Raw genomic sequence first — 25,020 nt, forward strand, 5'->3', positions numbered from 1 at the left:
TTGGCTGCGTCAGTCCAAGATTCTTTGCGCTCCACGACCCCGGAAGCTTGAGTGTGATAGTCTGTGCCGAGTTCCTGATTGGTCACCAACCGAGTTGGCGCATTCTGTCTCTCGCCCTGAGTGGTGCAACAATGCGGGGAGTCGCCGTCACACCTCCGTTGATGGCTAACGGATCACTGGAATCACAAAGCTCAAGAAAAATCAGTTCAGGATCCCACTGGTTCATTTCTGCTATCAAAAGAAGCCTGACTTGAAGAGTGGCCGTTCTCAACCGTGCTCCCACCAGACATGAAGTTGGTGAACTTGATCAGGTTGGAAGTGGGCTCTAATTGGATCAATCCAACTGCAATCGTGAGGTATCTCAATCTTCTGCTGCAGGCAACCGCTACATCAACCAAACACACCTAATCAAAATGTAGAGATATAAAGATCAAATCAAATCCGCGCCAAACCAACGTAAATCTATCGCACCACCGACGAGGGGGGCTTGTACATTATGCATGACTCGATTTGAAGGTACTAGGTAATAATTTTGGGCACCACCGCCTTGAGTTACGAAAGGGGATTCCAAAATAGACAAAAATAAATGACCTCGAAGCCAAACACCGGGCCCAAGAGGCACCGTCTACCTTGATTTGAACTTTGTCATGAGCCTTGGAGAACAAAGCGGGTTGAATCGACATGGCTCGTGTCCCATTTGGCTCATTCGAATTGAAAAACGTGTCGAAGCTGACGAAACGGCATTTGCCTTAGGCCTTCAACCCATCCCTCATGCTGGCGCTGCTAGCGCTCATGGGAACGTTCTGCGTGGGTAGAGCCTCGCTCTTGCTCGCGTTTTGCCTGACCTTGGCCACGGCGTAGACGATACCGCTGACGAAGCCAATCATGATGGCGCTGACGGATCCGAACGTGACCGGGGCATCGAAGAAGACCAGACCGCTGACGGCGATGGGGAGCTTGTTGAGGGCGCCGACCATGGAGTAGGTGGTGGAAGAGGTGACGCGGACGCACCAGGCCGACGTGTACGAGATGAAGATGGTCGAAAGGCCGGAAAAGACCATGGAGAGGATGATGGAGGTGCGGTTCTCGATGGGGAAGTTCCTCTCCAGATTGGCGCTGGACCAGTCCTCGACGAAGAGAGAGGCGGCAATCAGGATGGGGATGGAGAGAAGGTTGTTGTAGAACATGGCTGATTCAAGGTTAGCATATTATTGCCGCTACCGAGTGCGCGCGCAGAACTCACTGTCAAAGTCCTTGAAGTTGGTGAGCTTGATGCGCTTGCGCATGCCCAGCACGTAGGTAGCGCTGCAGATGCAGTTCAAGAGCATCCACATGTAGCCGGCGTTCAGGGTGGAGATCTTCTCCGAAGCCTCAGAGCTTTCACCGCCCAAGCTGGCCAGCGCATGCTGGATATCGGCCCAAGCGGCAACAATGGAGCTCAGGACCATGAGGCCGAAGGACATCAGAGCCATGGGTGTGACGGAGCCGCCGAACCAAAGCACCTCGCCGTATGCGATGAGGATAATTGTCAAGTTCTTGAAGATGGTGTAGACGGGGATGGAGAGGAACTTCAGGGCCTTGGTGCTCGTGTAGATCATGCCGATGAGGAGGATAGTAATGGGAAGCCCTGCGCAGGGTTAGCAGCACTCATTGGCCGAGGGGAGCGGCGCAACGCACATTTCTTGGCCTCTTCGGTCTTGAAGTCGCGGTAGGAGATGACCTTGGTGGTCTTGAGCGACTGGATGGCGAAAATGCATACGAGCGACTGGGGACGTGTCAGCAACGATGAGTGTCGCACAGAGCGGGCAAGGCGGCATACCTGGACGCAGAGCAGGAAAAAGTTGAGGTTGAAGCCGGTGCCTGATAAGACATATTTGTTCGTAACGGTCATCAAGATGGAGCTGCCGCAGTAGGCCAGCACGGGCAGGACCGGGTTGCCGGAGAGGCCGGAGGACGACATGGTGGTGGGCGTGGGAGAGCGGACGGGCTTGGGGGAGTCGTGGTCGAAGTCGCGTTTCTTCTCGTCGGCCATGGAGCGAAGGACGGCGCTCGGGGCTAGAGGGAGATCGCGGCGGACTGGGGGTCGGTGCGGGCTGCGCGGAGGGCTGTAAGGGGCTGGAGTCCTAGATTCCGCCGACGCGTCGGGAGGCGTATTGGAGGACCGCGACGCGACTGAAAGGGAGCGTGCGTGGCCAAGAAGGAGCGGTTGCGCGATAGCGGTGAGGGCGGGTAGGCAGTGGTTGAGTACGGACGTAGACAGACTCTTTTGAAGTCAAACCGTCGAACGGGCTACGTAGACTGCACAGCTGTGGCGCAGGCTTACCACACAAATCTGGCGCCCGCGTTTCTGGTGCCGCGCAATCCCGTGTCTTGCGCGGCCCCCACGATCCTTGTGCGAGAGCTGGTCACGAACCGCAGCCGCAGCCGCGCAGAAATGCCCGGGGCTGGCGCAGCGGCGAGCAACGGTGGGATTGGTGTGGCGGCGACTAGCGCCCGCGATTGACAGGAGAAGGCCGATGGATGCCCCTCGCCCTCGCCGCCAAACCATGCCGTGAACACCCTACCCCGGAAAAAAATGTCCCACCTCGACGCCAAGGTCGCCGCCATCGTCGACAAGACGCGAGACTCGGACGACGAGGATGCTCTGATCGCCGAGCTCGAGGACGACGATGCCCTCGACGGCTTCCGCGAGCAGCGCCTGCAGCAGCTCCACCAGGAGTTCTCCCGCGCCAAGCAGATGCGCAACTCCGACCATGGCACCTACCAGGAGATCAAGGACGAGAAGGCCCTGATGGACATCACCACCTCCACCAAGCTGTGCGTCGTGCACTTTTTCCACGCCGACTTTACCCGTTGCCGCATCATGGACACGCACCTCGAGGTGAATACTCCCTTCGTGCCCAGACGAGCAGCCGCTAACATTGCACCCGTCAGACGCTGGCTCCCAAGCACTTCGACACCCGATTCCTGCGCATCAACGTAGACAACGCCCCCTTCCTCGTGACCAAGCTCAAGGTCCAGGTGCTCCCGTGCGTCATTGCCTTCAGCGACGGCCAGGGCGTCGACCGCATTGTAGGCTTCGAGGGTCTTGGATACGGCACCGACAAGTTCACTACGAGTGACCTGGAGAGGCGCCTGCTGAAGTGCGGCGTCCTGGTGCGCGAGAAGATGACCGAGGGGGAGAGCGCTACGCTGAGGCGAGCCGCCGCTCAGAAAAAGGAGGACGAGGCATACGACGACGACGATGACTGGGACTGAGTTCGGGGAAACCTGCAGAAGTCCCTCATCTCGCTGCGACCTGGCCCTGAGCCAGAGCCCGTGTCTGCGCCCGAGGGCCACTGGGACACTCTAACGCTCATCCGCATCGTGCCATCTTGCGTACGACCAACAGTTGTCGAGATGCGAGATTCCGGCCAAGAAAGTGGATTCTCGCCGCCTCAGGTCCATTGACCGCTGCAGCACTGGGGCCGAATGTTCGACTTCTCCCGGCGGACCAAATATCAGCTACTTGACAGAAGCAAATGCAACGAAGACTTGGAACTTGCAAGCACCCGGTCGTGCAGTCTCGAGAATGCACAGAGGTTTCTGGGTCGTGTGCGTTTGACTGTCGTCCACCAGGTCACCACTTCCAGACCGGTTGTGCTGAGGGACCAAGACATTTTCAGCGCCACCGCTCAGCCTCATTGTATATGTCTTATGTGAGTATTATGCAGTTACATTGCGCTATCGCGTACCTCTTACTAGCTGGAACTTTATGCATAGCGTGCTTGATTCGCCGCATAATGCCCAATCGAACAAGTCGAACTTCAAAAAGCAATCAAAAGAACCGTTGAGCCTGAGTGATCCCAGAAACGCCCGAGGGAAGAAGTGAAGCGTCGCCGCTTGGTGCAATCTAGGGAAAGGAAAAGATAACGCCACGCCCGGTTCCCCAGTACCGATGTCAATCTCAAACGAGACAGTTGCACAAAGGCAAAAGAGCGAGATGAAAGTTGTGCAACCTCACCATCCCTCGAAACACTCTCCATCCCTGCTCCGCCGCTCTGTCACCCTTCACCCCTGCTCGTCCATTCGGAGTGCTGCCAGTTGCCTGCTGGTCGTCACCGTTGCGCGAAGCCACTGTAAGCAGCCTTGGTCACGGCGCCCCAGAAGCCACCCTTCCCGCACGGCAAACGGTCCCGCCGCCGCCTCCATGCAAGCTAAGCTGTTCTCCAATACCCCTGCCTCCACAATCCGTACCCATCCATGCTCTTTCCACTCACCACAGCAACAGCGCCCTCACGCACTTCTCAGAAGCGCCACATGCTCCGATGGCTCCTCAACACCCTCCTCTCACCCTCACTCCCCACCAGCACCGCCCCATGCCGCTTGTCCCTCGGACTCGCCAACACTTCACTTCCACCGCCCCCGCTGCGGCTCGCAAAAGCCCTCTCCAACCTCCTCCGCAGAACGTCCAACGCCCCGTACGGCAACGGTTCGTTGCTGTAATACACGCACTCCCCCTTCCCCTCCTCCACCTCCCCATCGCCCTCGTACCCGTCGACTTCGAACTCATCCACGCTGCACTCCCCCCAACTCACCCTCTTCACTGCCCCTCCTCCATTCCCCCTACCACCACCACCACCACCACCCACTTCCACCATCGCCCTCGGCAGCGCCACTCCCCCTTCCGCCTCCACCTCCACCTCCCCCTCCGCCTCCGCCTCCCCCTCCCCCGCCGCGGCCCCCTCCACCCTCAAATCCGCCGCCGCACCCCTCTTGCCCCCCCTCCCCCCCAACAAAGCCCCCACACTCCTCTGCGCCCTCAACCTCTTCTTACTCCCACCAGCAGTAGTAGCCATCGGCAGCGACGAGCGCGGCAGAACATCATCACCACCATCACCATCACCATCACCATCTCCACCATCACCTCCAGCCGACGGACCCCCCACCACCACCACGCGGCGGAAGTTGCCCGCCCCGCCGATGCCGACGTGGTGGTAGCACGTGGCGGTCTGCTGCTGGCGCCGCCTCTTTTCGATGACGGCGCGGCGGCACAGCAGCGCTGACTCCTCGGCGGTGGCGTGGCCGGGGTGGCCAGGGTGGGAGCGGGCGGCGAGCGGGTGCGGGAGCGGGTGCGTGTTGCCGGCGCCGCCGATGCCGGATTTAAAGTATTGGGGTGGGGTTGTTGTGGTGGTGGTGGATGGTGCTGGTTGGGTGCGGCGGAGGGGAGGGAGGTGGTGGTGGTGGTGAGGAGGCGGTGGGTAGAGTGGTGATGGGTGGGGGTGGAGGAGGAGCGGTGAGGCGGGGTTGTCGGAGGTGTCGTGGTGATAGTGTTGGTGGGCGGATGCTGCTGGAGACTGGGGTGGTGGCGGCGGTGGTGGGGGGATGGAGGAGGCCTTGTGCCAGTTTCCAGCGCCGCCGATGCCGGTGCGGATGTAGGTGGGTTGGTGGTGGTGAGGGCGGTGTCTGGTTGGTGTTGTTGATGTGGGTGTGAGGAGCGAGGAGGAGCTGCTGGTCGAGGAGCTGGTCGAAGGCCAGACGACCGGGAGAGGGATGGTGGAAATGGCCATTGTTGGATCGACTGTGGGGGGAGCTTGGAATGTTGCTCCAGGTGATTGATTGTAGAAGTGTAGGTTTGATTCGAGGAAAAGATCGGGAACACAAGGGTGAGAAGACGTCACGAAAGCTCTTGAGTTGGAAGATGGAGAGGTGAGGGAATGGCGTGCAGCAAAGTTTGCCAGGCGGAAGTTCGAATATATAGTCGCGCCACACCCACGGCCACCATCCCTCTCCCTCTCTTCGCCTTCACACGAGGGAAAGAAACAACGAGGCTCCCAGTCACCACTGACGCGCACCCACGCATGACCCACGCACCGCAAATGCACCAGCGGCAAAAAAGAAGCACAGATCAGCCCCATCTCATGTACCTGGTACCCGGGTCGGAAGGGCTGGCTTCTTGCTTCGCTTGGCTTGGGTTAGAGTCGTACGCGTTGCGCACCCACCACCTCTCAGCGACCAATATATAGCCGGTACTCACTTGCCGTCCGCCCAGAGTAAAGATTGGGAGACAGAAGAAGGAAAATACCATGTCTGTGCGCAGTACACCAAGCTCAGAGGCAGGGATGGCTCTAGATCATTCTCTTTCGCGGAACATCGCCGCATCCCCGCCCGCGGGTACGTGCGAGACAGGAATGCATGAGAGAAGCTGGGTAAGTGCCGTGAGTCACTGATGGCTCCCGTCTCACGAGAAAGCACGGGTGTTGTGCTGTGGAATGCGGTTCGCATGTGTCGTGCCGGGCACGGCGTGGGCGGGAGAGGCCAGCTGCGCGGTATCAAAGGGATGGCGACACCGCGAACGTGTGCTACTGCTGTTGCGAACAAACATACAGGCTTGTCCATTCAGGTTGCGCGCGTGATTGCGGGTGATTGCTTGATATGAGGCGAGATAACCACATTCAAGTCGGCGTATCTATGCGTTCCGTCGCGTTCAATGCCGTAGCTGGTGCACGCGGGATTGCTATCGGTGCAGTAGAGACGTTCCACTTCTAGCCGTCGCGGTCTAGTGAGCCATCAAGAATTCCCGGAAATTTCCAGACTAGTGTATCAGTCACTTGGTTGTGTTTGTTTCCTACATGCGGTTGCAACTCCCTGCCCAGCTTTGCCGAGCAATAATCCGAAGCTGTTGTGGCATCGAGTTGGGCGAATGTAAGGCTGAAGTGCATGTAGGCGAGGCGAAACAAGAGAGCGGCTCTGCGAAATCAGTGGACACGTCATGTGACAAGACATGATGGCGATTTTGATTGGCGGCGCGGGCGGATGCAAGCAGGGACATGGGTTATATGCATCGGAAGGGAGGGAGGAAAAGCCAGAGCCTGTGAAGTCGTAGCCGTTGGCGCTAAACCTGCGACTGCTTGTGACCCCGGTCGCTGGAAGCCTGTCTGCCTTGCCTGCCTTGCATTGAACGCTGTGACTTGTCCGCTTCCGCGGCGGGCACCAGCTGGGATCATGGGTTCGCGGAAGATCGCATACAAGAATAACGCGCATCATCTCCGAGGCAAGAGATGAGGAGGCGCATTGAAAAAAAAAAAACCCCTGTCTGATTTCCAGCCTTTTTCTCTTGATACGATGGTTGACGCATGGGAGAGGGCTCACGCTTAAGTGACCGCTTGGGGACGTGTCGCATGAAATCAACCAAAGTGACCACAGCGTGTCGATCCACCGCCTCCTCTGCTGCAAGTCTTACCCGGTAAGAGCATGTCGGAAAGGCTCCGGCCTTGCGTGGCTGGTTAGGCGTCTTCCTTGGTCAGTCTCACCGTCGCATCAGCCTCTGATCAGTTCATCATGGTTCGTAAGGTCTTTCCCAGTTCATACAATGGCAGTGCCCCAATAGAGGCGCAAAGGGACGACTCAACCCTTCCTACCGGACAAAGTCCTGGAGAGGAAAAAGAAAAGTCAATGGGATGTGGCTGCGGAGGAATTTTCTTTTGTGCGTCTGCTGTCTCAGTCTACTACGTCCAGCATTCTAGATTGCGAACAGCCGATGAAGACTCGGTTTTTAGTGCATACCCAGATGGATTCGACAGAGAAGGTGATTGTCCCGGATCGAAACAGTTCACCGCAAGAGAGGCGAGGCAACCAGGTAGCGGGAGACTAAAGTGGCTGCCAGGTCTGCCACATTGTCTCAGACACTGCCAATGGCGGCAGCGTGGTGGCGCCATGTACCGGGTCTCGACGGCTGAGAAATTCCCAAACGGCTCCTTGCGGGCGTAGCACATAGGCATGCGCAGAGCGTGTCCATTCCAGCCAGAGTGAGGCTTCTGGTAGCTGCGGCTAGCTGCCTTTTGGGCTGTGGCTGCTCCTCAGATACTACCCAGGAGGAGTGGTGCGTTCCAGCAACCAGGAGTGAATGCTCGACCCTTCAGTCTCCGCCGCTGTGCTAATTGACCCTCGGGCAGGTCACACGAGGTTCTTCATACTAGTCGCCATTTAATACACTATTGTTCAAGCTCAAGTAGAAGTAGAACCTACCGACATTTTTGGCATTCTCACAGTGTGGTCAGAATAGGACTGCAGCTTCCCGTGTGCACAGCTAGCGATGATGCGGGGTCTGAGGGTAACATGCTCAGCAAAGCATGCATGTTGCACAGTTTGAGCAAACTCAGAGGCCGGGTCGTGCTACAAGAGCCGCATGATGGCGATACCGCGGGGACTGCCAGCGAAGGAGAGTGCAGGCAAAGGGCCAAGCAGGCCCGGACGGAAAGGGAGCGGGCGGTGGGATCCGAATAGAACTGAGGTGGTGGAGTGACATGGACAAGGCCGAGGTAGTCAAGCGGATAAGGACAAGTCGGGGTTGTCGGATCGGGCAAGAGCGTCGGCTTGCCGAAACCGGAAGGTTGCCGCTGACGCCCTCCCGACTCGCACCCTCGCTCTCCGCCGCCTCCGCTCCGACTCCGCCTCATTGCGTCGCTGTCATCGAGATCTGCCTCCTCGGCATGGCTGCTAACTCCTGTCATTGCTCGGCGCGGGGGTGACATTGGCTCCCAGATCCTTACTCCTCCTCCCAAGACAACGAAGACGGTTGCTGGCCCCACATCTCATGGCCATCCATGACCCCGCGCGTGGATACGGCAGCCGTTTAATGTCGAGCCCAAGGACAATGCCGTCATAGCGTTGCGCCCCGCAGTCTACCCCAGATCGCCCAACCCCGCCATCTGCTAACCCTCGCCGCACGACCGGAGAAAGTCGATGCTCTGGGCTCTGGCCTGGGAATGATCAGCACCGCCATCCGTCCTCTCCTGCCATGGCGCCCAGCTACAAGTATCATGCGCCTCCACTTACTCTCCGGCGCCACGCTCCATATCCAGCTCCTTCCTCCTCGCTCTTCTCCGCACCTCTCCTGAGCGTCTCGTGAGTTGTGCCGCGCAGTCTCTGCTCACTTAAATAAACCCCCCATTCCAAAACCTGAGCCCACTCCTCTTCTACATCCAACGCAATTGAATGGTACAGTTGCTTCCAAAATGATGCGCGCTGCAAGATACTACGGCAAGGAGGACATCAGGATCGAGCAGATCCCCGAAGCGTCCACCGGCCCCAACGAGATCAAGGTACCTTCTCCCCAGCTCCTTGGATTGCTCTCCATACCCACCACTGACCACATCCCAGGTCGCACCCGCCTTCGTCGGCATCTGCGGCACCGACCTGCACGAATACCTCAGCGGGCCGACCTTCGCCCCCGTCGAGCCGCACCCGCTGACCAAGGACGCCATCCCCATCACCCTCGGCCACGAGTTCTCGGGCGTGATCCGCGAGATCGGGGCCGCCGTGCCGCCCGCGCACGAAGCCGGCGGCCGGACGACGTTCCGCGTGGGGCAAAAGGTCGTCGTGCAGCCGACCGTCTACTGCGGCGCCTGCGGCGCCTGCCGCAACGGCGTCGAGAACGCGTGCCACAGCGGCGGCTTCGTCGGCCTGTCGGGCGGCGGCGGCGGGCTCAGCGACGCCGTCGTCGTGCCCAACGGCGCCGTCCTGCCCCTGCCCGACGGCGTCCCGCTCGACGTCGGCGCCCTCGTCGAGCCGCTGAGCGTCGCGTGGCACGCGACCGAGGCGGCCGGGGGGAACCTGACCGAGGATAGCACCGCGTTGGTGCTCGGTGGCGGGCCCATCGGGTTGGCCGTCGTGCAGTGTTTGGCGGCGAAGAATGTCAAGAAGATCATCATGAGCGAGATCGCCGCGCAGAGGCAGAAGTTCGCGCGGGAGTTCGGGGCCCATCACGTCTTGGATCCGAAGACGTATGACCTGGCGACCATAAGTAGACAGCTGAGCGGTGGCGACGGACCGGATGTGGTTTTTGACTGTGCCGGTGTGCCTTCGAGGTGAGTTTCAGCACACCGCCCTGCTCATCCCTCCTCCAAAAAGCATCTGGTGCCAAAGACTGACCTGAGCCAGCCTCATGACCGCATGTGCGGCCGTGAAGGCTCGCGGGACCGTCGTAAATGTTGCCATCTGGCAGAAGGAGGTCCCGTTCCAGCCCAACATGCTCACCTTCAAGGAAGCCAGTTACACGGCTGTGCTTGGATACCAGCGGAAGGACTTTGAAGCTGTGATTGAGAATCTCGCGAATGGTAAGCGGGAGCTCGCTGCCCTCGATTTTTTTTTTGCTTTTTTCTTCCTACTTTCACGTCCTTCCTTCCCTTTTTTTCCGCGTAATACATGGAAACTGACAAAATACGTCTTGCAGGTCACTTGAAACCTCGCCGTATGATCACGGGGTGCATCCAGCTTGAAGACCTGATTGAAAAGGGCTTCATGCCACTCATCAACGAGAAGGAAAAGAATGTCAAGATCCTCGTAGAAATAGCACCGCAGTTGGAAAAGGTGGATTCGCTGACTGCTTGATCGGCCTATCGGAGCATCGTTTTCTTTACGAGTTGATATTTTGGGATATCCCTGCACTGTGGTGGGCGACGAAAGAAATTGACCCACCTACATAAATAGTGGAATCATATATCTGGATGCATTGACACAGTTTTAATATTCGTATCTACATCTGGATACCTGCTTCACCTCCTCAGGGGAAAAAAAGCTGTTTGAACCTACATCTACGGTAATCTTTTGTGAAGAATGCTGATCTAGATTTAAGTTCAAATAACCTCTCTTTATGAGCAGGTGAGGTAGATATCCGGACGTGGATGTACTTGTCATTCTTTCTCTTAGGGGGTCACCATTGCGTCGATCGGCACAGGGACAACGGTAGCGAGAGGTACGCAGCTGCTTGAATATGAGGGAAGGGGGAGAAAACAAGCCACGAGATCCTGGAGCCACCTTGCGCCTGTATGAAGCCCTGACATCGTACCACGTCAAGCCATGTTGACCTTGTTTGAACTGCTTCGAAAGGTGCAGTCTGAAACAATGGACCGTGGTTCGCTTGCCATGTAACGAGATGTCTTTGTAGCAAACGCTTTCCCGAAGACTGTCTTTCGCGGCGTGACGATCTGAGACGACATGTTCGTTGCACTTGTAAGGTCAGGCTGCATGTACGAGCACGATTCCCTGTCTTTCGGTGTCTTTTCCATGCCCCCAAATATCTTGGTTGCCGTTAATGGCTGCTTGTTGTGAATACTGGTGGAAGAGCTCGAGGAAGTTGGAGAAATCAGATTGTTGATCGAGTGAGCAGTGACGGGCATCGGCTTATCGGCACTGCAGTGCGGCTTGGCAAGCCTGCTGTGTATGAAATTGCAGGTGGATTGTTATGTGCCTCTTCCGGAGGAGGAGCCAATCATTCGTCTTCCTCATCACTCGTAGCCTTGTAGTTGCGCTTGCCGTTGCCGCCCCACTTCTCCTCTGTGCTCACCACGGCGCAGAAAGCCTCTCCACAGCCCTCGCGCCCCGCGCGTACATAGCGGCAGCACGTTGAGCCGACACCTTCGGGGCTCCAGGGTCGGGGATGTCTGGCATGTATGGTGGGGGAGGTGGAAGAGAACCAAGTTCTTCGGCGTTGTCGGGCGAAGGGGGGGATGCCATCAAGCCCCGGCCGACCATGTGGTGTTGCCACTCAGTAGCCAATGTCGTGTAGCTGGTGACGCAGGGCATGCTGCAATTTCGTCTGTCGCTGCCTTGCCGCTGCAGAGCGGTCTCGCTAGAAAAACCCCTGAGATCGATCAATCCGGGTTCAGGCTTCCGGAAAGTACGATTCCATCGTTTGCGGCAATAGGCTCGCAGTCGAGACCATTTCGTGCGACGGCCGTGGTAGTAACTGTGGTGGGAGTGACTTGACGGATTCCGTGGCATTGGTGTGTCGCCTGAAAGACAAGGGAGAACAGAATGCCCTCAAGACCAGTGTCTTGCTGACTACTTGCAAAAATGACAATGCCGTCGTAGGTGTGACGAGATAGGTGAGGATAATGATGTTTAGGCGAGTCGTATGGGACGACGGAGCTGCAGTGTGAGAGACAGTTAAAGAGAGAGGAAAGCGCGATACGGGCTCAACAAGGCTGACTGAAATCACCACATGCAGTTGCCATGCACAATTGACGCGTGCTCAGTTGGCGGACGGAAAGTGTGATGCAGACGTAGCTTTTTCTGAACCGTAACGCCAAGATTCGGGTATCCTAAAATTGCCTTTTTCGGTAAAGCGCACTTTCCTGCCCGATAATGATTATCCCTACGGGACCATGATTCTGGATTGCAATTGCATACAGATACATGACGCGTTGCGCCGAGTCCATGGCTAGAGAGAGTTTACCTCTTACGCATGGGGATGTTCCTCTGCTTGGGGAAGTCAAGAGGGATCTTCAGCTTGGCCATCCTGTGGTTGACGCTATCGGCCTTGGTGAACTTCCCTGCCTCGCGTTCCTTCTCCGTGGGGTTTGCTATCTTGCAACCAAGCTCGTGGTAGTATTGACCAACCCCGCAGAGGACATCAGTATAGCGTTCGTATAAAATAAAGGGGTGTGGAACTTACTGCTTGTTGTCAAGTCTGAGGTCTTCACGTATGTCGTAGGTGTCGACGACGAAATTATCGACATAGAGAGATAGTGCCGCGACGTGCGTGATCAGGTAGTCAACGTGCCACTTGGTCAGTTCGCTGTAAGTCGTAATCAGTATCCTTAATCTTGATGCGGTGGGCAATAGATGCACGTACTTGCCGTCGGCAAATTTCCTCCTCACACCGTCTAATAGTGCACCACTCGTGTTGGTCTTCTTCTCCAGGTCCGCCCTCTGCGGGAGCTTCTTTGCCCCATTCCGTGCGGGCTTCAAGGCGGCCATGAAGTCGATGAGAAGCAACATGTACTTCAGCACCTTCAACTTCTTGATGTTCTTGGACGATCCAACCGACACCAACCTCTTGGCAACAAACAGGCTCTCCGTCCTGATATCCTCCTTCTTCTCAACAGACTCAAGCCAGGCCTTGACCTCGATCAGGCGCATGTTATCTCCACCAATAAGCACATCAAGCGGGTAGACTTCAGCCGGGGTCGTAGCCTCCAAATTGGCCTTTGGGCGAGGCTTGTTCTCATCAACGGCTTGTTGCAAGGCTTCGCGGGTGGGCGCGTCGGCAGTGGCGGCGGTCACGGACTCCAACACGGCCTTGGCGACAGAGTCGGTCACCTTGCCCTCGGCAGCACCAGCAGTGGGATTGATTGCGTTCTCGGTGATGGAATCCAGAACCTTCTTGGCCTTTTTCGTACCGAATTCTCTACCCAGGTCTTGGCGAAGGGCGAAGTTGGTCTTGCGCTCCTGGTCGGCGGCTGCCTCCCTCTGGGCGCGCATTTCCTCGGCCTCGGTTCTCAGGGTGCTCCGCAGCACCAGCTTCCGGGCCTCCATGACTTGGAGGGCGCCGGTCTCAGGATCGTACACGCCGACATAGTGCTTGAGCAGGCTCTCGGCAGTGCCATCGCGCTCCTGGCGCGCGGAAAAATCGAGCTTGGGGTGGTCGGAGGAATGCAGCAGGAGCTCATAGCGGCGCTTGTCGATCTCTTTCTTGTAGGGCTTGAGGGCGAGATCGGAGGAGAAGGAGACGCCGGGGGTGGCAGCTACGGCGGGGCGTCAGCTCGACGGCAGAGGGGCGAGTGAGGGCTGAGGAGGCATACCAACGACGGGGCCGAGCTGGTCGCTGTCGTCGAGGAAGGCGAGCTTCACGGGGCGGGTGGGCTGGTCAATCTGAACCTTTTTGCTGGGGCGGTCGGTCTTGTCGGCATTGCGCTTGCGCTTCTTCTCGCTGGGGTCGGGCATGGCTGGCTGGGGCTGGCTGGGGCTGGCTGGGAACGGCTGGAAGCGGCAGTGGTGTTGGTCGGGGCTGGCGCAGGCGGTGACTTTTTTTTGGGAGCCGGTGGTTTTTGGCGCCAAGCAGCCTCACCGCCCGCGGCAGGACGCGTTCGATTCGACGCGTCACGCCCTCCGTCGCAGTGACGCCATTCGCATTGGCGTGCGACTACAGATCTTGTTTGACCACTTGTTGCCACATGTTGATCGCTGGGGCTCCAGTAGTCCCGGGATATCAATCCGCGCCACTCCTTCCCGCCCTGCTGCTTCCGTCACTAACCCATCCTTCCCCGCCGGACATTTGGCCTTTGTCTGCAGCTCATCATCCCCTGCTTCTCCCTTGCGCAGACTACATCCTCCGAGCACGAGCCGCGCCATGTCTGGCATTTTGAACACGATCCAAACCCTCGCCGGCACCGTGCAGGAAAAGGCCCAGAATGTCCTCGACAGCCTCTTCCCGCCCGAGAAGCGGGCTGAGATGTTCTCGAGGCTGCAAGCATTTGCCGTCAACAATCCCAAGCTCTCGGTATGTCTCTCTTTGACCTGCTCCGAACCGCAGTGCTGATGCGTCGACGTAAAGGCCTTCCTCCTCACCAATTTCGCCTTGACCGGCCTGCCGCTCGTCATGTTCGCCGTCTTCACTCTGACCGTTTTCGTCTTCTCCCTGGTCGCCGCTCTTCTTGTCGCCGTCCTCGTCGCTCTTCTTGCTACCGCTTTCATGGTCGGCATCGCTCTCCTCGTGGTCCTGCCCACCATCTTCCTGACTACCATGGGCGCTTCATTCCTGTTCTTGTGGGGCCTTGGCGGCTACTACATCATGAAGTGGTTCAACCAGGGAGGAGACGGGCCGGCTGCAAAGGGCACTGCCATCGGCGACAAGCTGAACAACCTGACTGGTGGCAGGCTTGACTTCCTGATGAACGATACTCGGAGCCAGGCTTACAAGAACGGGGCTGAGAAGAAAGACGAGAAGAGCGAGGGTGAGAAGAGCCCGAACAGCTCGGGCGAGGAGAAGCGCAAGCCCAGGAAGATCAACCAGGCTGCCGATGTCGGAAACGCGAAAGAGAACGTTGGAAACGCCAAGGACCAGGTCGAAAAGACTGCCAACACCGACGGTGTCAAGAAGAGATTGGGAAACTCTACCGGTACCGCCACCAGTGCTGCTGGTGCTGCCAATGGTGCTGTTGGAGGCGCTACCGGCCTGACCTGAAGCGGTGGCGATTGATCTTAACGGCCGAAATTGTCAACAGCTTCTTGTTTTTGTTGTTTTGTTCATCCGATATCCATTTTTGTACGAGTATGCATGGCGGGTGCGTTGGGGGATTGAATTTGATAAGGTCAGAACCGAGCAACAAGACTGAGCCAAGATCGAGACATAATAGCATTAGCGTTCTTCGATTCGGGTATGTTTACCTAGTTTGAAAGCATTATTCAGCCAAGCTTCATGTGGCACAGTTTCCTGAATGATCGCCATCGGCCCGCATGTTTCAGTCCCCACCTCGTAGTTGCCTAGTAGTCTCCGGTTCTCTATATAAAAGCTTGCGTAACGTCCTGGAGTGCCTTCACTTACGGGTAGGCTGCGAACAGCCTCTGCTCTCCTTGCAAACATTCCATGTACTGTTTGGTCTGCACATAGAACCACAGCTGCGCCACATGGCAACACATGGACTCTACTACACCCCGATCCCACCAGGAGCCCGGAAGTTTCGCATCTTGACCTTGAATCCGTCTCAAGATGCATCTGCTGCTGTTGAATGCTTCTTGGAGAGTGCGTTTCTGGACGATCCTCCCGATTACGAAGCTCTCTCTTACGTCTGGGGCGATCCAGAGAGGACGCATTCCGTGACTATCGACGGAAAGACGGTACGGATCACCAACAACCTCCATGTCGCACTCCGCCACTTGCGACTACCGGACCGACGTCGCAAGCTGTGGGTTGACGCACTCTGCATCGACCAGCAGAACACGGATGAGCGCGACAGCCAAGTCCTTCACATGAGGGAAATATACCAGCGCTGCTCCGTTGACCTCCTCTGGCTCGGCGAGGACGCGTCCATCCTGGAGAACGGCGCGTCTGCGATGGAGACCATCGGCACCATCACTCGACTTGAGAAGAGCGTCCGGGAAGACTTTTCTAGCTACTATAGTCTTGAGGAGGCTCTGAATGAGCCGCCGGGTGACTGGGCCGGCATTCTCGAGAAGCTGTTTCGGAAGCCACCGGTATGGCAGCGGGTGTGGATCATGCAGGAGGTCTCCCTGGCGCCGCGCGTGGTGCTGGTTGCCGGCTGCGCGACGCTTCCCTGGGAGCGCATCGATGACTTCCTCGATGTCGACAACCACATAGCTGCCTATGGCTTGCCAGACGCCTTCCACACGCCCTTCGGCCACAGTTGGACGCTCCGGAGACAGCTCGAATACTGCCTCGCCCACGCGCAAATCCTCGCCCACCAACGCCGCATATGCGCCCAACAACAAGCAGCACAATCCGAACAACAAGACGACGTCCACCTCCACCGTCTCCACCACCCCACCTCTTCCTCCTCCCTCCACAACATCCTCGCCCGCTTCCGCTACTGCCACGCCACCGACCCCCGCGACCGAGTCTTCGCCCTCCTCAACCTGTCGTCCGACCCCCTCTCCCTCACCCCCACCTACCACGACCCCGTCGCCGCCGTCTACACCAAAGCCGCCGCCGCCCTCATCAACGCCGCCGGCAACCTCGACCTCCTCTGCCAGGGGCCCTGGACCCTCGGCACCTCCCAGCAGCATCCCCTCCGCAACCCGGACCTCCCGTCGTGGGTCCCGGACTTCGCCAACCCCGGCGCGTTCAAGATCCTGTTCGCGCAGCGCGGCATCTACAACGCGTCGGGCGAAGGCCGCAACTTTCTCGCCGGACCGTCGTCGTCGTCGTCGTCGTCGTCGTTGCCGGTGCCGGTCCAGCTGCAGATGCAGCAGGGTACTGCAGGCGGGCGCGGGGGACTGCTGCTGGACGCGTGCCTGAGCGTCGCGGATCTGGCCCTGGTGCGACGTCCCAGGCGGAGTGAATGGGAATGGTGCGAGTGCGCGCTTGCGTGGATGCCGAATGAGGTGCTGGAGGCGGGCATCGCGGCGGGCAATGCGTCGCTGATGCCGTTCCTGAAGCCAGAGGGAAACGAAGAGGCGGAGGCGGAGGCGGAGGCGGAGGCGTTGGTGGGGGAAGGCTCGCGGGCGACGAGCGGGCTGAGGTGGACGAGGGGGAAGAGGTATGGCGGACCGGAGCGGATGGGGGTGGAGGGAGAGGGTAGTGCTTGGGGCGCGTTCGAGACGTACTGGCGCACGCTGATGCTGGATTGCACGCGGTATCCAGTCAGGAGGCTTCGGGAAGAGAATGTGAAGGAGCTGCGGCCGAAGTTCGCTGCGTGGTTGATGGCTCCGGTGGGCGTGAAGCATAGCGAGTGGACACGGGTTGAGATTGATTCGGAGGGGCGGACGAGGTGTAGGTCGAAGAAGGATTTGGCGAAGCAAGCGCGGGACGACGTCAGAAAACATCTGTCGCAGTTAGAGGATTGGGTCTTTGCGATATTGGAAAACGGGCGATACGCCATGGTGCCACCGGATGCGGAGAAGGGCGATAAAATTGTGGTGCTGAAGGGGGCAAAAACTCCCGTCGTACTGAGGGAGGCGACAAAAGAACGCAAGGGGAATCAAGGCCCGATGAGGCAGGAGTGGACATTCGTTGGCCCCTGTTATGTACACGGGCTGATGGATGGAAATGCTGTGACAATGGAAGACGGCTTATCAGGGGAACAGTTCCTTATAGTATGAGAAACTGTGTTAGAATGGTCCTGAAAATTACAACATTTGGGTCAATTGCAACGTTGGTAGAAGGCGTGTTATGATGTTTATCACGAACATGCTTTAGCACCACTGGTTGTGCGGCGTTTGCCATGCTAATTTTTGTCAGCTTGGAAAAACACCGTGATGGGAGGTGCTTCTTATGCCAGGGAACTCGGGGTTTAATTGAACAAGACAAGAGACAATACCTGACTGGCAAATCTCCGACTGTTTCTGTACTTAACCGGAACAGTCCTAGACTTCGAGACTGACAGAACAATGTATTGCAAGTTTCCAGAACTCCTCGCAGAAAGCACAAAGTGCGAGCGACCAAATTAAGCAGTATATCGAATGAAGTATATTTACATGGCAAACTCTACACTCTAAGTGCTTATGGCTTGTACCAATATGCTAAAACGCCTGTTGATGCTAGATTTGCAGGCAGAATGACCCACTGCCAAACCGTCTCTACCCTGTGAAAATCTCAATACGATCCGTGGAGACGCAACCTGTCTCGATAGCCGCTTGGTTTATGGCAAGACAAGGCGAACTTCGATCATGTCGTTCCATTTCCACTGCGACATGCTGCAGTTGGCGGGCTGTGGCTTCCAAACAATCCAGAGTAACTTTCTCCGTGGAGAACACAGCATTGGAGTAGCCAAGGTGCTTTTTGAGCCGGATCTCAGGGTTGAGTTGGATGCCCCCTCTCCACAAACGATTTCTTTCTTTCCCAATCCAACTCCATCTCTTCATATCTTGCCCTCCTGCACTTCCCACAACTTCCTAATCACCTCATCCGCGCACCCTTCAACCTTGGCCCTCTCCTGCTGCGTCATCTTCCTCAACACATACTTCGCCACAGCATCCGGCTCCCTGCTCTCGGGGCGCCCGATGCCCACGCCGATCCTCACATACGGCGTGTTCGGAAACTGCGGCGCCAAGCTCTTCAGCCCGTTGTGGCCCCTCGCGCTCCCGCCCCTCCTCACCGTCACCTTCCCCAGCGGCCTCTCCAGCTCGTCGTGCACGACCACCAACTCCCCATCCGTGTACTCCCTCTTCCACCTCCCCCACGCCTGCCCCAGCGCCTTCCCACTCACATTCATCAAGCTCGGGCTCTGCCACAGCGTCCACGCCTCCTCCCCCTCCAACCTGTTCTTCCCCGCCGCCCCCGCCTGATCAGCGCCGCCGCCAAGGATGCCCGGCAGCCACGAAAAGTTCCGGTTGACGCCCGCCTCGGCCTGCTTGCTGACGAGGCCGTTGGCGAACGAGCGCTCCTTCTGCCACGGCGGGAAGTGGCGCAGGTCGCGGATGGCGTCCAGCACCGTGTGGCCGGCCGAGTGCAGCGTGTGCGCGTACGTCGCGCCCGGGTTGCCGAGCGACGCGATGAAGAGCGGCACGATCCTGCCCGCCGCCGCCGCCGCCACCGCCTTCTTCGGTGCCGGCATCGAGCGTGGGATCGTCGTCGCGGTGTCGCTGGTGCTGTTGGGGTTGTTGCTGGCGGGCGGTGCGGGCGAGGAGGAGGAGGAGGAGCGGGTCGAGCTGCTGCTGCTGTCTTCGGGGCTGGAAGCTGGTGATCCTGCGACGTCCTTTTCTTCGGCGCGGACGAGGTGGTGGTCGTTGCGGCGGGTTATGCCTTTTTTGCGGTCTCGTTTTCTCTGCGCTGGTGTCCGTTGGCGTGCCGGCTGAGGGCTGGAGTCGGGTGTGGTGGAAGAGGCCAGATCTTGTTGCAGTTGCGCTGCGGCTTCTTGCGCGACGGCGGTGTTGTCCGCGCTGGAAACTTTTTGGTGGTGCGGCGCGTCCGTGTCGGCTTCGGGCACGGCGCACGCGTCGATCGCCTTCGTCATTCCTAACGATTCAGCCATGATTGCCGGTTGATGGACGAAATATGGCAGGAGAGAAGGCGTTTGAATTTTAGTCTGCAGCCAGAACAGCGCCAGTCCCTTATTACTTATATGAGCTGCCCTGGGACCCTGTCGCCGCCATTACCAAGCGGCGTCACCGAAGGCGCACAGTCATAATTTGTGCACCGCCAGCCCTCACCGACGACTCAGCCACACATCAGCACCGCCCGCTTGATGATCGAAAAGTCCTTGCGCATAAGCTAAACGGATCTACAGAACACTACTCCAACGTCCAACCCAACAGAGGTATCGCATGCTCCCTTCCCAAAAGTACCCACAAGAGCCACCCATTCCCGTTGCCGATAATGACGAATACACATTGCCGTCGAACACCGCCCTGTATATCAACTCCCAACCCAAAGAAAGGAACAGATTACTAAATCACCTAATCCCAAATACCAAAACGCGGGAAACGAAGATAAGAAGCCAAGGCAAGAAGAAATCAAAACGTCAGCTCCCAAGCGGGAGCGATCGCCACAGAGGACCCATGTACAAGATTAGAGGTATCAACAGAGTACTCCTGCACCGTCCACAATGCAAGTCGTAAAGTCGGAGGCAGTCGTATACTCGTGGCTCGGCTTTTGGCACCATGTGTGATGCGAGGGACGGATGTCGACTCTTCAGTTCATTCCGCCATGTGCGTAGTTGTTTGCGTCTGCACCGATGTAGCCTTTCGACGTGCCGAGGTTGTCATCCATCAGCGACATGCCGATGCCGCTGTCGTCGAGGTCTTGGCCCTCAAAGTCCATGCCGAACGACTGATATTTGTTTTGGTTGAAGGACTCTTGGGCGTTTCGAGCATTAACTGCGGCGGGCCCTGTCAGCTTAGGTAGTCCGCGGACTGGCAATAGCTATAACATACTGTCGTTACCCGAATCGTCCTTGCCCTGAGAACCCATAAAGCTCGTATCCACCGAGAAGTCTGCCGCGAGACTGAACCGACTCTCGTCCTGGTTAGTGCCGCGAACAGCCCCTCCATTCTCTGCCCTGTTTCCCAACGATGCCTCCATCGGCGACAGCTGAGACGACGGCCGCTTGCGCTCGGGCGCCCGATGCGCCAAAAATCCTCCTAGCGATGCAAGCCACAGACTCAGCTCGTCGACAAAAACCTTGGTGATCCACCACGGAGAAAAGCTGGCCCCGTTCTCCACCGTAATCTCGCGGCAGGCTGCTGTGCCAACAGCACTGATGCAGTGGAGGAGCGTCCGAGCATCGGCATTCGGGAAGCGGGTGCCAAGGCTAGAGAGGAAGTTGGCTAGCCGGTCGATGACCGTCTCATTCGTGATGGGGGAGTCGCCGTGTTGCCTCGCCGCTTGAAGCGCTGCCTCTTGATAATGCGTGCCGTTCTCCAACCACACAGGTGTCGAAAGTGGCAACAACAGACTCCTGACATCTTGGGTGAGGATCTTGTATGTCTCCTCGTAGCCGCAGTTGGGCAGCTCGCTTTCCATAACTCGCTTCGGGTTGACATATGTGACCCAATCCATCCACATCTGGTTCCGGTTTTGGTCGATCATTAGCAGGGCGGCAGCAGCGTGGGCTGCCTGGTTCGCACGTAGCATCCGATGAAGCAGTTGGGCAAAGAGAGTAGCCGGCTCTAGCCTTGCCTCGAGGACGTGAAGCGGATGTCCCTGGAAGGTCTTGCTGATGTGTTTATGCAACTCCTGCGAAATGTTGTTTAAGAAATTCAAGACCACAGGTGGCGTTACTTGTAATGTAAGCCTTGAGACGAAACGGATCATCTTTTGGTACATTAACCAATCGCACTCTCTAATCCAAGGTGCCATGGCAGGATGCGCCAACAGTTTTTGAACCGGCACAGTGAGTGTGCCGTGGAATGAGGTAAACAAGCGGAAGAATTGCTTTTCCTTGCAGAAGCGAATGCAGTCTACAAGGGAGGTGCAATGAGTGCGATACAGAGCTGTTAATGCGTTTGCAGCGTCGATGTCCGTCTTTGGCGGTACGTAATCGTGAATATTAGGAAGTTCGATCGAGTCATTCTCCTGGAAATCGTCCTGATGCGGAGGAGGGAATTTGAGGTGCTGCGTGTAGGTGGACGAAGTTTGTCTCGCGGAGCCATAGCCAGGAACATAGGGCTCAGCAAACGCACGGCCAAACGACGGTCTTCCTGTTTCCGTGGATCGCTGCTGCGGTTCGACGGTTTGCTCCTGAGCTGGAAACACAGCAGTATCTGCTGGTAGCCTAGGCATGCTGCTGCGGGTGGTTGTCAGCACTGATTGTCACGACATCAGGGACGGTTGACTACTACTCACTTGAAATCAATGGCAAGGTGAGTAGATCCCTGGCGCGTATGGCCAAAGTCCTGGCTGTGAGCACTGCCGGCGCGCTCAACTTCATGGCCATCGACCGGGTCATCCACAAGAGCCAGGTCAACATAATGATACTTGGACTCGCCGCGGACTCCCAAGCGTCGTGTGGCAATGCCAGGGAAGATGACCCTCACGAGCTTTCCAAAGGAGGCAGGGTTGAGCGGTTGGACGCGCTCCGTTGCGCAGCGGTCGGCGTATTGCGAATAAACACGATTCCGAGGTACTGAGGTCTTCGCATGCTTGCATGTTTGTCTCAGCCTACAGATGATTAGCATACCATGTGTAACGCTTGGATGATTGCTTACCATAACATTGCAAACAACTGTTTTGATTTCTCGGCGCGAGAGGTCCGCTCGGTGCGTAATACTTCGTCCGCCACCTCCTTCAATGATCTACCGTCGGCACGGGTGAGCATTTCACGCAGCTCTTTGTCGTTGGTGGCGCTGGCAGAGACGCCCTTCTTCTTCTTGTCGTCCGTCTCGGCGCCGCTGGCAGCAGCAACGGGGTTGCCGTTGGCGTAGTCGGAAGCTTGCTGTTGCAGATGCATGTACGGGTTTGGCGGCGGATGGGCGTAGGAGGTCTCCTGGGAGTGTTGGGGCATCATTTGGGGCGCGGCATGTTGCTGGTACTGCAGCATCATCATGTTGTCCTGGTGGCCAAGGGAATGGGCGGCCTGTAGCAGGCTCTGGTCGACGGGAGCATACTGCATATGCGATTGCGCCTGGTGTCCCATGTGTTGCTGAGGCTGAGGAAGACCGTGCTGGGAATAGGACTGCTGGAAGTCGTTGCTATGCTGATCCTGGGTGGTTTGCGATTGCAGGCTGGTGGTCGAGGCACGGCTGAGGGGGCGCTGGCTCGCTTTAGTACTGATGGATGTGGTGGAGCGCGAACGCCGGCCCTGGTTGGGCATGGTAGGCATCTGCGGGTGGGATTGGGCCTGTGTTGGTGCTTGGAGGTCAGCGGTTGTTTGTGCGGGTTGCCTTGGCTGTTTACAGGCAGCGCCTCGGGCCCGCGGATCCACAAAAATAGCGGTAAGAAGAACTGACCATAGCTGGGCTTCGTGCAGATCAAGGCCTGGCCGCTCTCAAAGCAACTGGCGCTGCAATGGCGTCGATCGGGGGTTTGCCGGCCGCGGGAGATTCCCAAGGCACCGCAGTGCGTGCGACTCGGGCAAAGCCGTCCGGGCAACGGCAGCAGGGCTCGGGCGCTGCAGCAGGCAGGCGCAGCGGTCAGGCGGGGCGGTGCAGACGGACGTAAGACACACTGGAGGCGGGGGCTCCGGCGGCGGGAGGGGTGAAGGTTTGGCGATGGGCCGGGGGGTGAGAGGGTGAGGATGTTGTGGCTGCAGCTGAGGATAAACAAACCTTCGTTTTCCGTTGCTAGAGCCCGACGGCCGCACGCCTGCCTCAGTCCGACGCCGTCACGTGCGGGGCTTGTTTACGCCGGCGACTGAGGTGCGGCCAGACGGGACCATGGATCGCCCTGCAGGACAGGGTGACGGCAGACGCGCACAGGCTGGGCTCTGGCGGGCTGCAGCGGGCTGCAGCGTGCTGGCGCTCTGCTGGCCGTGGTTGTGGGCAGGGCGTGGGCGCGTCGATGCGGGCGGGTAGGCAGGCACTGGAGGCCTGTCGTCATCGGACCCTCGATTCCGCCGACACAAAGCAAACTCACGCGCTCTCGTCCACCTGTTCTCATCCACCAGCTCCATCTGCAACCTCGCATCTGCACCCATATTCCCCAATCTTCATCACCCAACCAAACCCCCCACACTGTACACAATGTCGTTCCAGGAGAAGGCCCAGCACCAGATCTCGCAGCTCGACAAAGAGGTACGTTGCCGCCAGCCCTTCCCTGTCCCGCTCGCGGTCGCAATCTCGACGCCGAGCACGACCACCGCCAGTCACCACCAACACTGCGCTAGAGCTCACCGCTGACCCGTCACACGCCTACAGCTGTCGAAGTACCCGGCCCTCGTGAACCTCGAGAAGCAGACCAATGTGCCCAAGGTGTACGCCATCCTCGGCGTCGCCGCCATCTACTTCTTCCTGATCTTCTTCAACATTGCCGGCGAGTTCCTCGTGAACGTCATCGGCTTCGCTCTGCCCGGCTACTACTCGCTGGACGCCCTCTTTTCGACCACCAAGGTCGATGATACTCAGGTACGTGGCCCCCGCCGGCGGCTGTGGCCCGCACACCGCCCCGCACGTGTCAAGATAGCTAACATTTCTCGCAGTGGTTGACGGTACGTCGAACAAGCAGCCTCCAGAGCTCCCCGCCATCGTCTTCATTGTTACTGACAAGTTTTTCGTACAGTACTGGGTTGTCTTTGCTTTCTTCACGTAAGTGCCCGATTCCGTGCTTATCGCACCGTAGCTCTGACTGATAACGATTGTAGCGTGTTTGAGAGCCTGGTCAATGCTGTCTACTGGTTCCCCTTCTACTACACTTTCAAGTTTGTCTTGATCCTCTGGATGGCTCTGCCCCAGACCTCGTAAGTTGCTCCAGATGCGACGACGTGCACTGGGCGGTCAGCTGACGTGTCTACACAGTGGTGCCCAGGTTGTCTTCCGCTCCTTCATCCAGCCCGTGTTCGCCCGCTTCTTCTCGCAGAGCGGCTCCACCGCTGCCAACCTCCGCGCTGCCGCCGACCAGGCCAAGGCCGAGTAAAGCGGTTCTCGCACTTACAGCGAAGCGAAACAAAAACCTGGGTTGCAGCAGCTGCAACTCAGCTAGGCGGTCATATTCCGAACCGGCAAGCTATCTGCGGAATATCGACGGTCTACGGTTGATCATCATTTTTTATTTTTCCGAGAGAGGGAAAGCACTGGGGAGCGTGTTAAAGGTAGAGAATGCAGGCGGATGATCAAGTATGGAAGGATGCAACTACGACTGCTATGGATAGACGATTCCGAGTAATGACAAAAAGGGATGTGCATCTAAACTTCACGTGTTTCTTGTTGTGTGGAGAGGGTCCCGGGCTTCAGGCCATGCTGTTGCGCATTTCTGCTGCTCGTTCACCGCTTCGGCTCCCATTTTTCGTCGGTGGCTAGCGCGTTCTTCTCGGCGGAGGTGAGATTTCTGCGCCATCATGACGAAATACCCCATACTCTGCGTTTCGACGGGGAGTTCTCCACTAAATTTCACATGCTCGACGTTCGGTCGCAATCCCATGTTAGCGATCCCGGTCGATCTCAGGTCAGGTCAGGTCAGGCCAGGCAGGCATCCTGTCAACAGCGGCT

The 25,020-nt window shown here is 57.8% G+C and overlaps 10 protein-coding genes across 10 annotated transcripts; 5 read left to right on the forward strand and 5 right to left on the reverse strand.

The window, feature by feature from the left end:
* Positions 1-749: 749 nt before the first annotated feature.
* Positions 750-2,032, reverse strand: BKCO1_30001 (gdp-mannose transporter; the record flags this gene model as incomplete). Its single annotated transcript, XM_020273985.1, has 4 exons — positions 750-1,189; positions 1,244-1,627; positions 1,678-1,765; positions 1,820-2,032. 4 exons carry the CDS (start codon positions 2,030-2,032, stop codon positions 750-752), a joined length of 1,125 nt encoding a protein of 374 aa, XP_020134559.1.
* Positions 2,033-2,575: 543 nt separating this feature from the next.
* On the forward strand, positions 2,576-3,258 carry BKCO1_30002 (thioredoxin-like protein; the record flags this gene model as incomplete). Its single annotated transcript, XM_020274096.1, has 2 exons — positions 2,576-2,881; positions 2,935-3,258. 2 exons carry the CDS (start codon positions 2,576-2,578, stop codon positions 3,256-3,258), a joined length of 630 nt encoding a protein of 209 aa, XP_020134557.1.
* Positions 3,259-4,286: 1,028 nt separating this feature from the next.
* Positions 4,287-5,549, reverse strand: BKCO1_30003 (uncharacterized protein; the record flags this gene model as incomplete). The annotated part of the gene is made up of 1 exon (XM_020274188.1): positions 4,287-5,549. One exon carries the CDS (start codon positions 5,547-5,549, stop codon positions 4,287-4,289), a length of 1,263 nt encoding a protein of 420 aa, XP_020134558.1.
* A 3,447-nt stretch (positions 5,550-8,996) lies between these two features.
* BKCO1_30004 (sorbitol dehydrogenase) lies at positions 8,997-10,371 on the forward strand (the record flags this gene model as incomplete). The annotated part of the gene is made up of 4 exons (XM_020274199.1): positions 8,997-9,083; positions 9,142-9,848; positions 9,922-10,097; positions 10,214-10,371. The coding sequence occupies 4 exons, from the start codon at positions 8,997-8,999 to the stop codon at positions 10,369-10,371; spliced, it is 1,128 nt and encodes a 375-aa protein (XP_020134562.1).
* A 1,262-nt stretch (positions 10,372-11,633) lies between these two features.
* BKCO1_30005 (a49-like rna polymerase i associated factor) lies at positions 11,634-13,707 on the reverse strand (the record flags this gene model as incomplete). The annotated part of the gene is made up of 4 exons (XM_020274210.1): positions 11,634-11,910; positions 12,437-12,559; positions 12,617-13,508; positions 13,566-13,707. 4 exons carry the CDS (start codon positions 13,705-13,707, stop codon positions 11,634-11,636), a joined length of 1,434 nt encoding a protein of 477 aa, XP_020134563.1.
* A 406-nt stretch (positions 13,708-14,113) lies between these two features.
* On the forward strand, positions 14,114-14,947 carry BKCO1_30006 (uncharacterized protein; the record flags this gene model as incomplete). Its single annotated transcript, XM_020274221.1, has 2 exons — positions 14,114-14,263; positions 14,318-14,947. 2 exons carry the CDS (start codon positions 14,114-14,116, stop codon positions 14,945-14,947), a joined length of 780 nt encoding a protein of 259 aa, XP_020134560.1.
* Positions 14,948-15,390: 443 nt separating this feature from the next.
* BKCO1_30007 (heterokaryon incompatibility protein) lies at positions 15,391-17,541 on the forward strand (the record flags this gene model as incomplete). Its single annotated transcript, XM_020274232.1, has 1 exon — positions 15,391-17,541. The coding sequence occupies one exon, from the start codon at positions 15,391-15,393 to the stop codon at positions 17,539-17,541; it is 2,151 nt and encodes a 716-aa protein (XP_020134561.1).
* Positions 17,542-18,299: 758 nt separating this feature from the next.
* Positions 18,300-19,412, reverse strand: BKCO1_30008 (peptidyl-trna hydrolase; the record flags this gene model as incomplete). Its single annotated transcript, XM_020274243.1, has 1 exon — positions 18,300-19,412. One exon carries the CDS (start codon positions 19,410-19,412, stop codon positions 18,300-18,302), a length of 1,113 nt encoding a protein of 370 aa, XP_020134564.1.
* Positions 19,413-20,071: 659 nt separating this feature from the next.
* BKCO1_30009 (rfx dna-binding domain-containing protein) lies at positions 20,072-22,691 on the reverse strand (the record flags this gene model as incomplete). Its single annotated transcript, XM_020274254.1, has 4 exons — positions 20,072-20,256; positions 20,314-21,665; positions 21,725-22,039; positions 22,087-22,691. The coding sequence occupies 4 exons, from the start codon at positions 22,689-22,691 to the stop codon at positions 20,072-20,074; spliced, it is 2,457 nt and encodes an 818-aa protein (XP_020134565.1).
* An 868-nt stretch (positions 22,692-23,559) lies between these two features.
* Positions 23,560-24,448, forward strand: BKCO1_300010 (protein yop1; the record flags this gene model as incomplete). Its single annotated transcript, XM_020273986.1, has 6 exons — positions 23,560-23,610; positions 23,734-23,940; positions 24,015-24,023; positions 24,095-24,120; positions 24,177-24,272; positions 24,331-24,448. 6 exons carry the CDS (start codon positions 23,560-23,562, stop codon positions 24,446-24,448), a joined length of 507 nt encoding a protein of 168 aa, XP_020134424.1.
* Positions 24,449-25,020: the final 572 nt, after the last annotated feature.

Source organism: Diplodia corticola (assembly GCF_001883845.1).
Source record: "Diplodia corticola strain CBS 112549 chromosome Unknown scaffold3, whole genome shotgun sequence".
NCBI lineage: Eukaryota > Fungi > Ascomycota > Dothideomycetes > Botryosphaeriales > Botryosphaeriaceae > Diplodia > Diplodia corticola.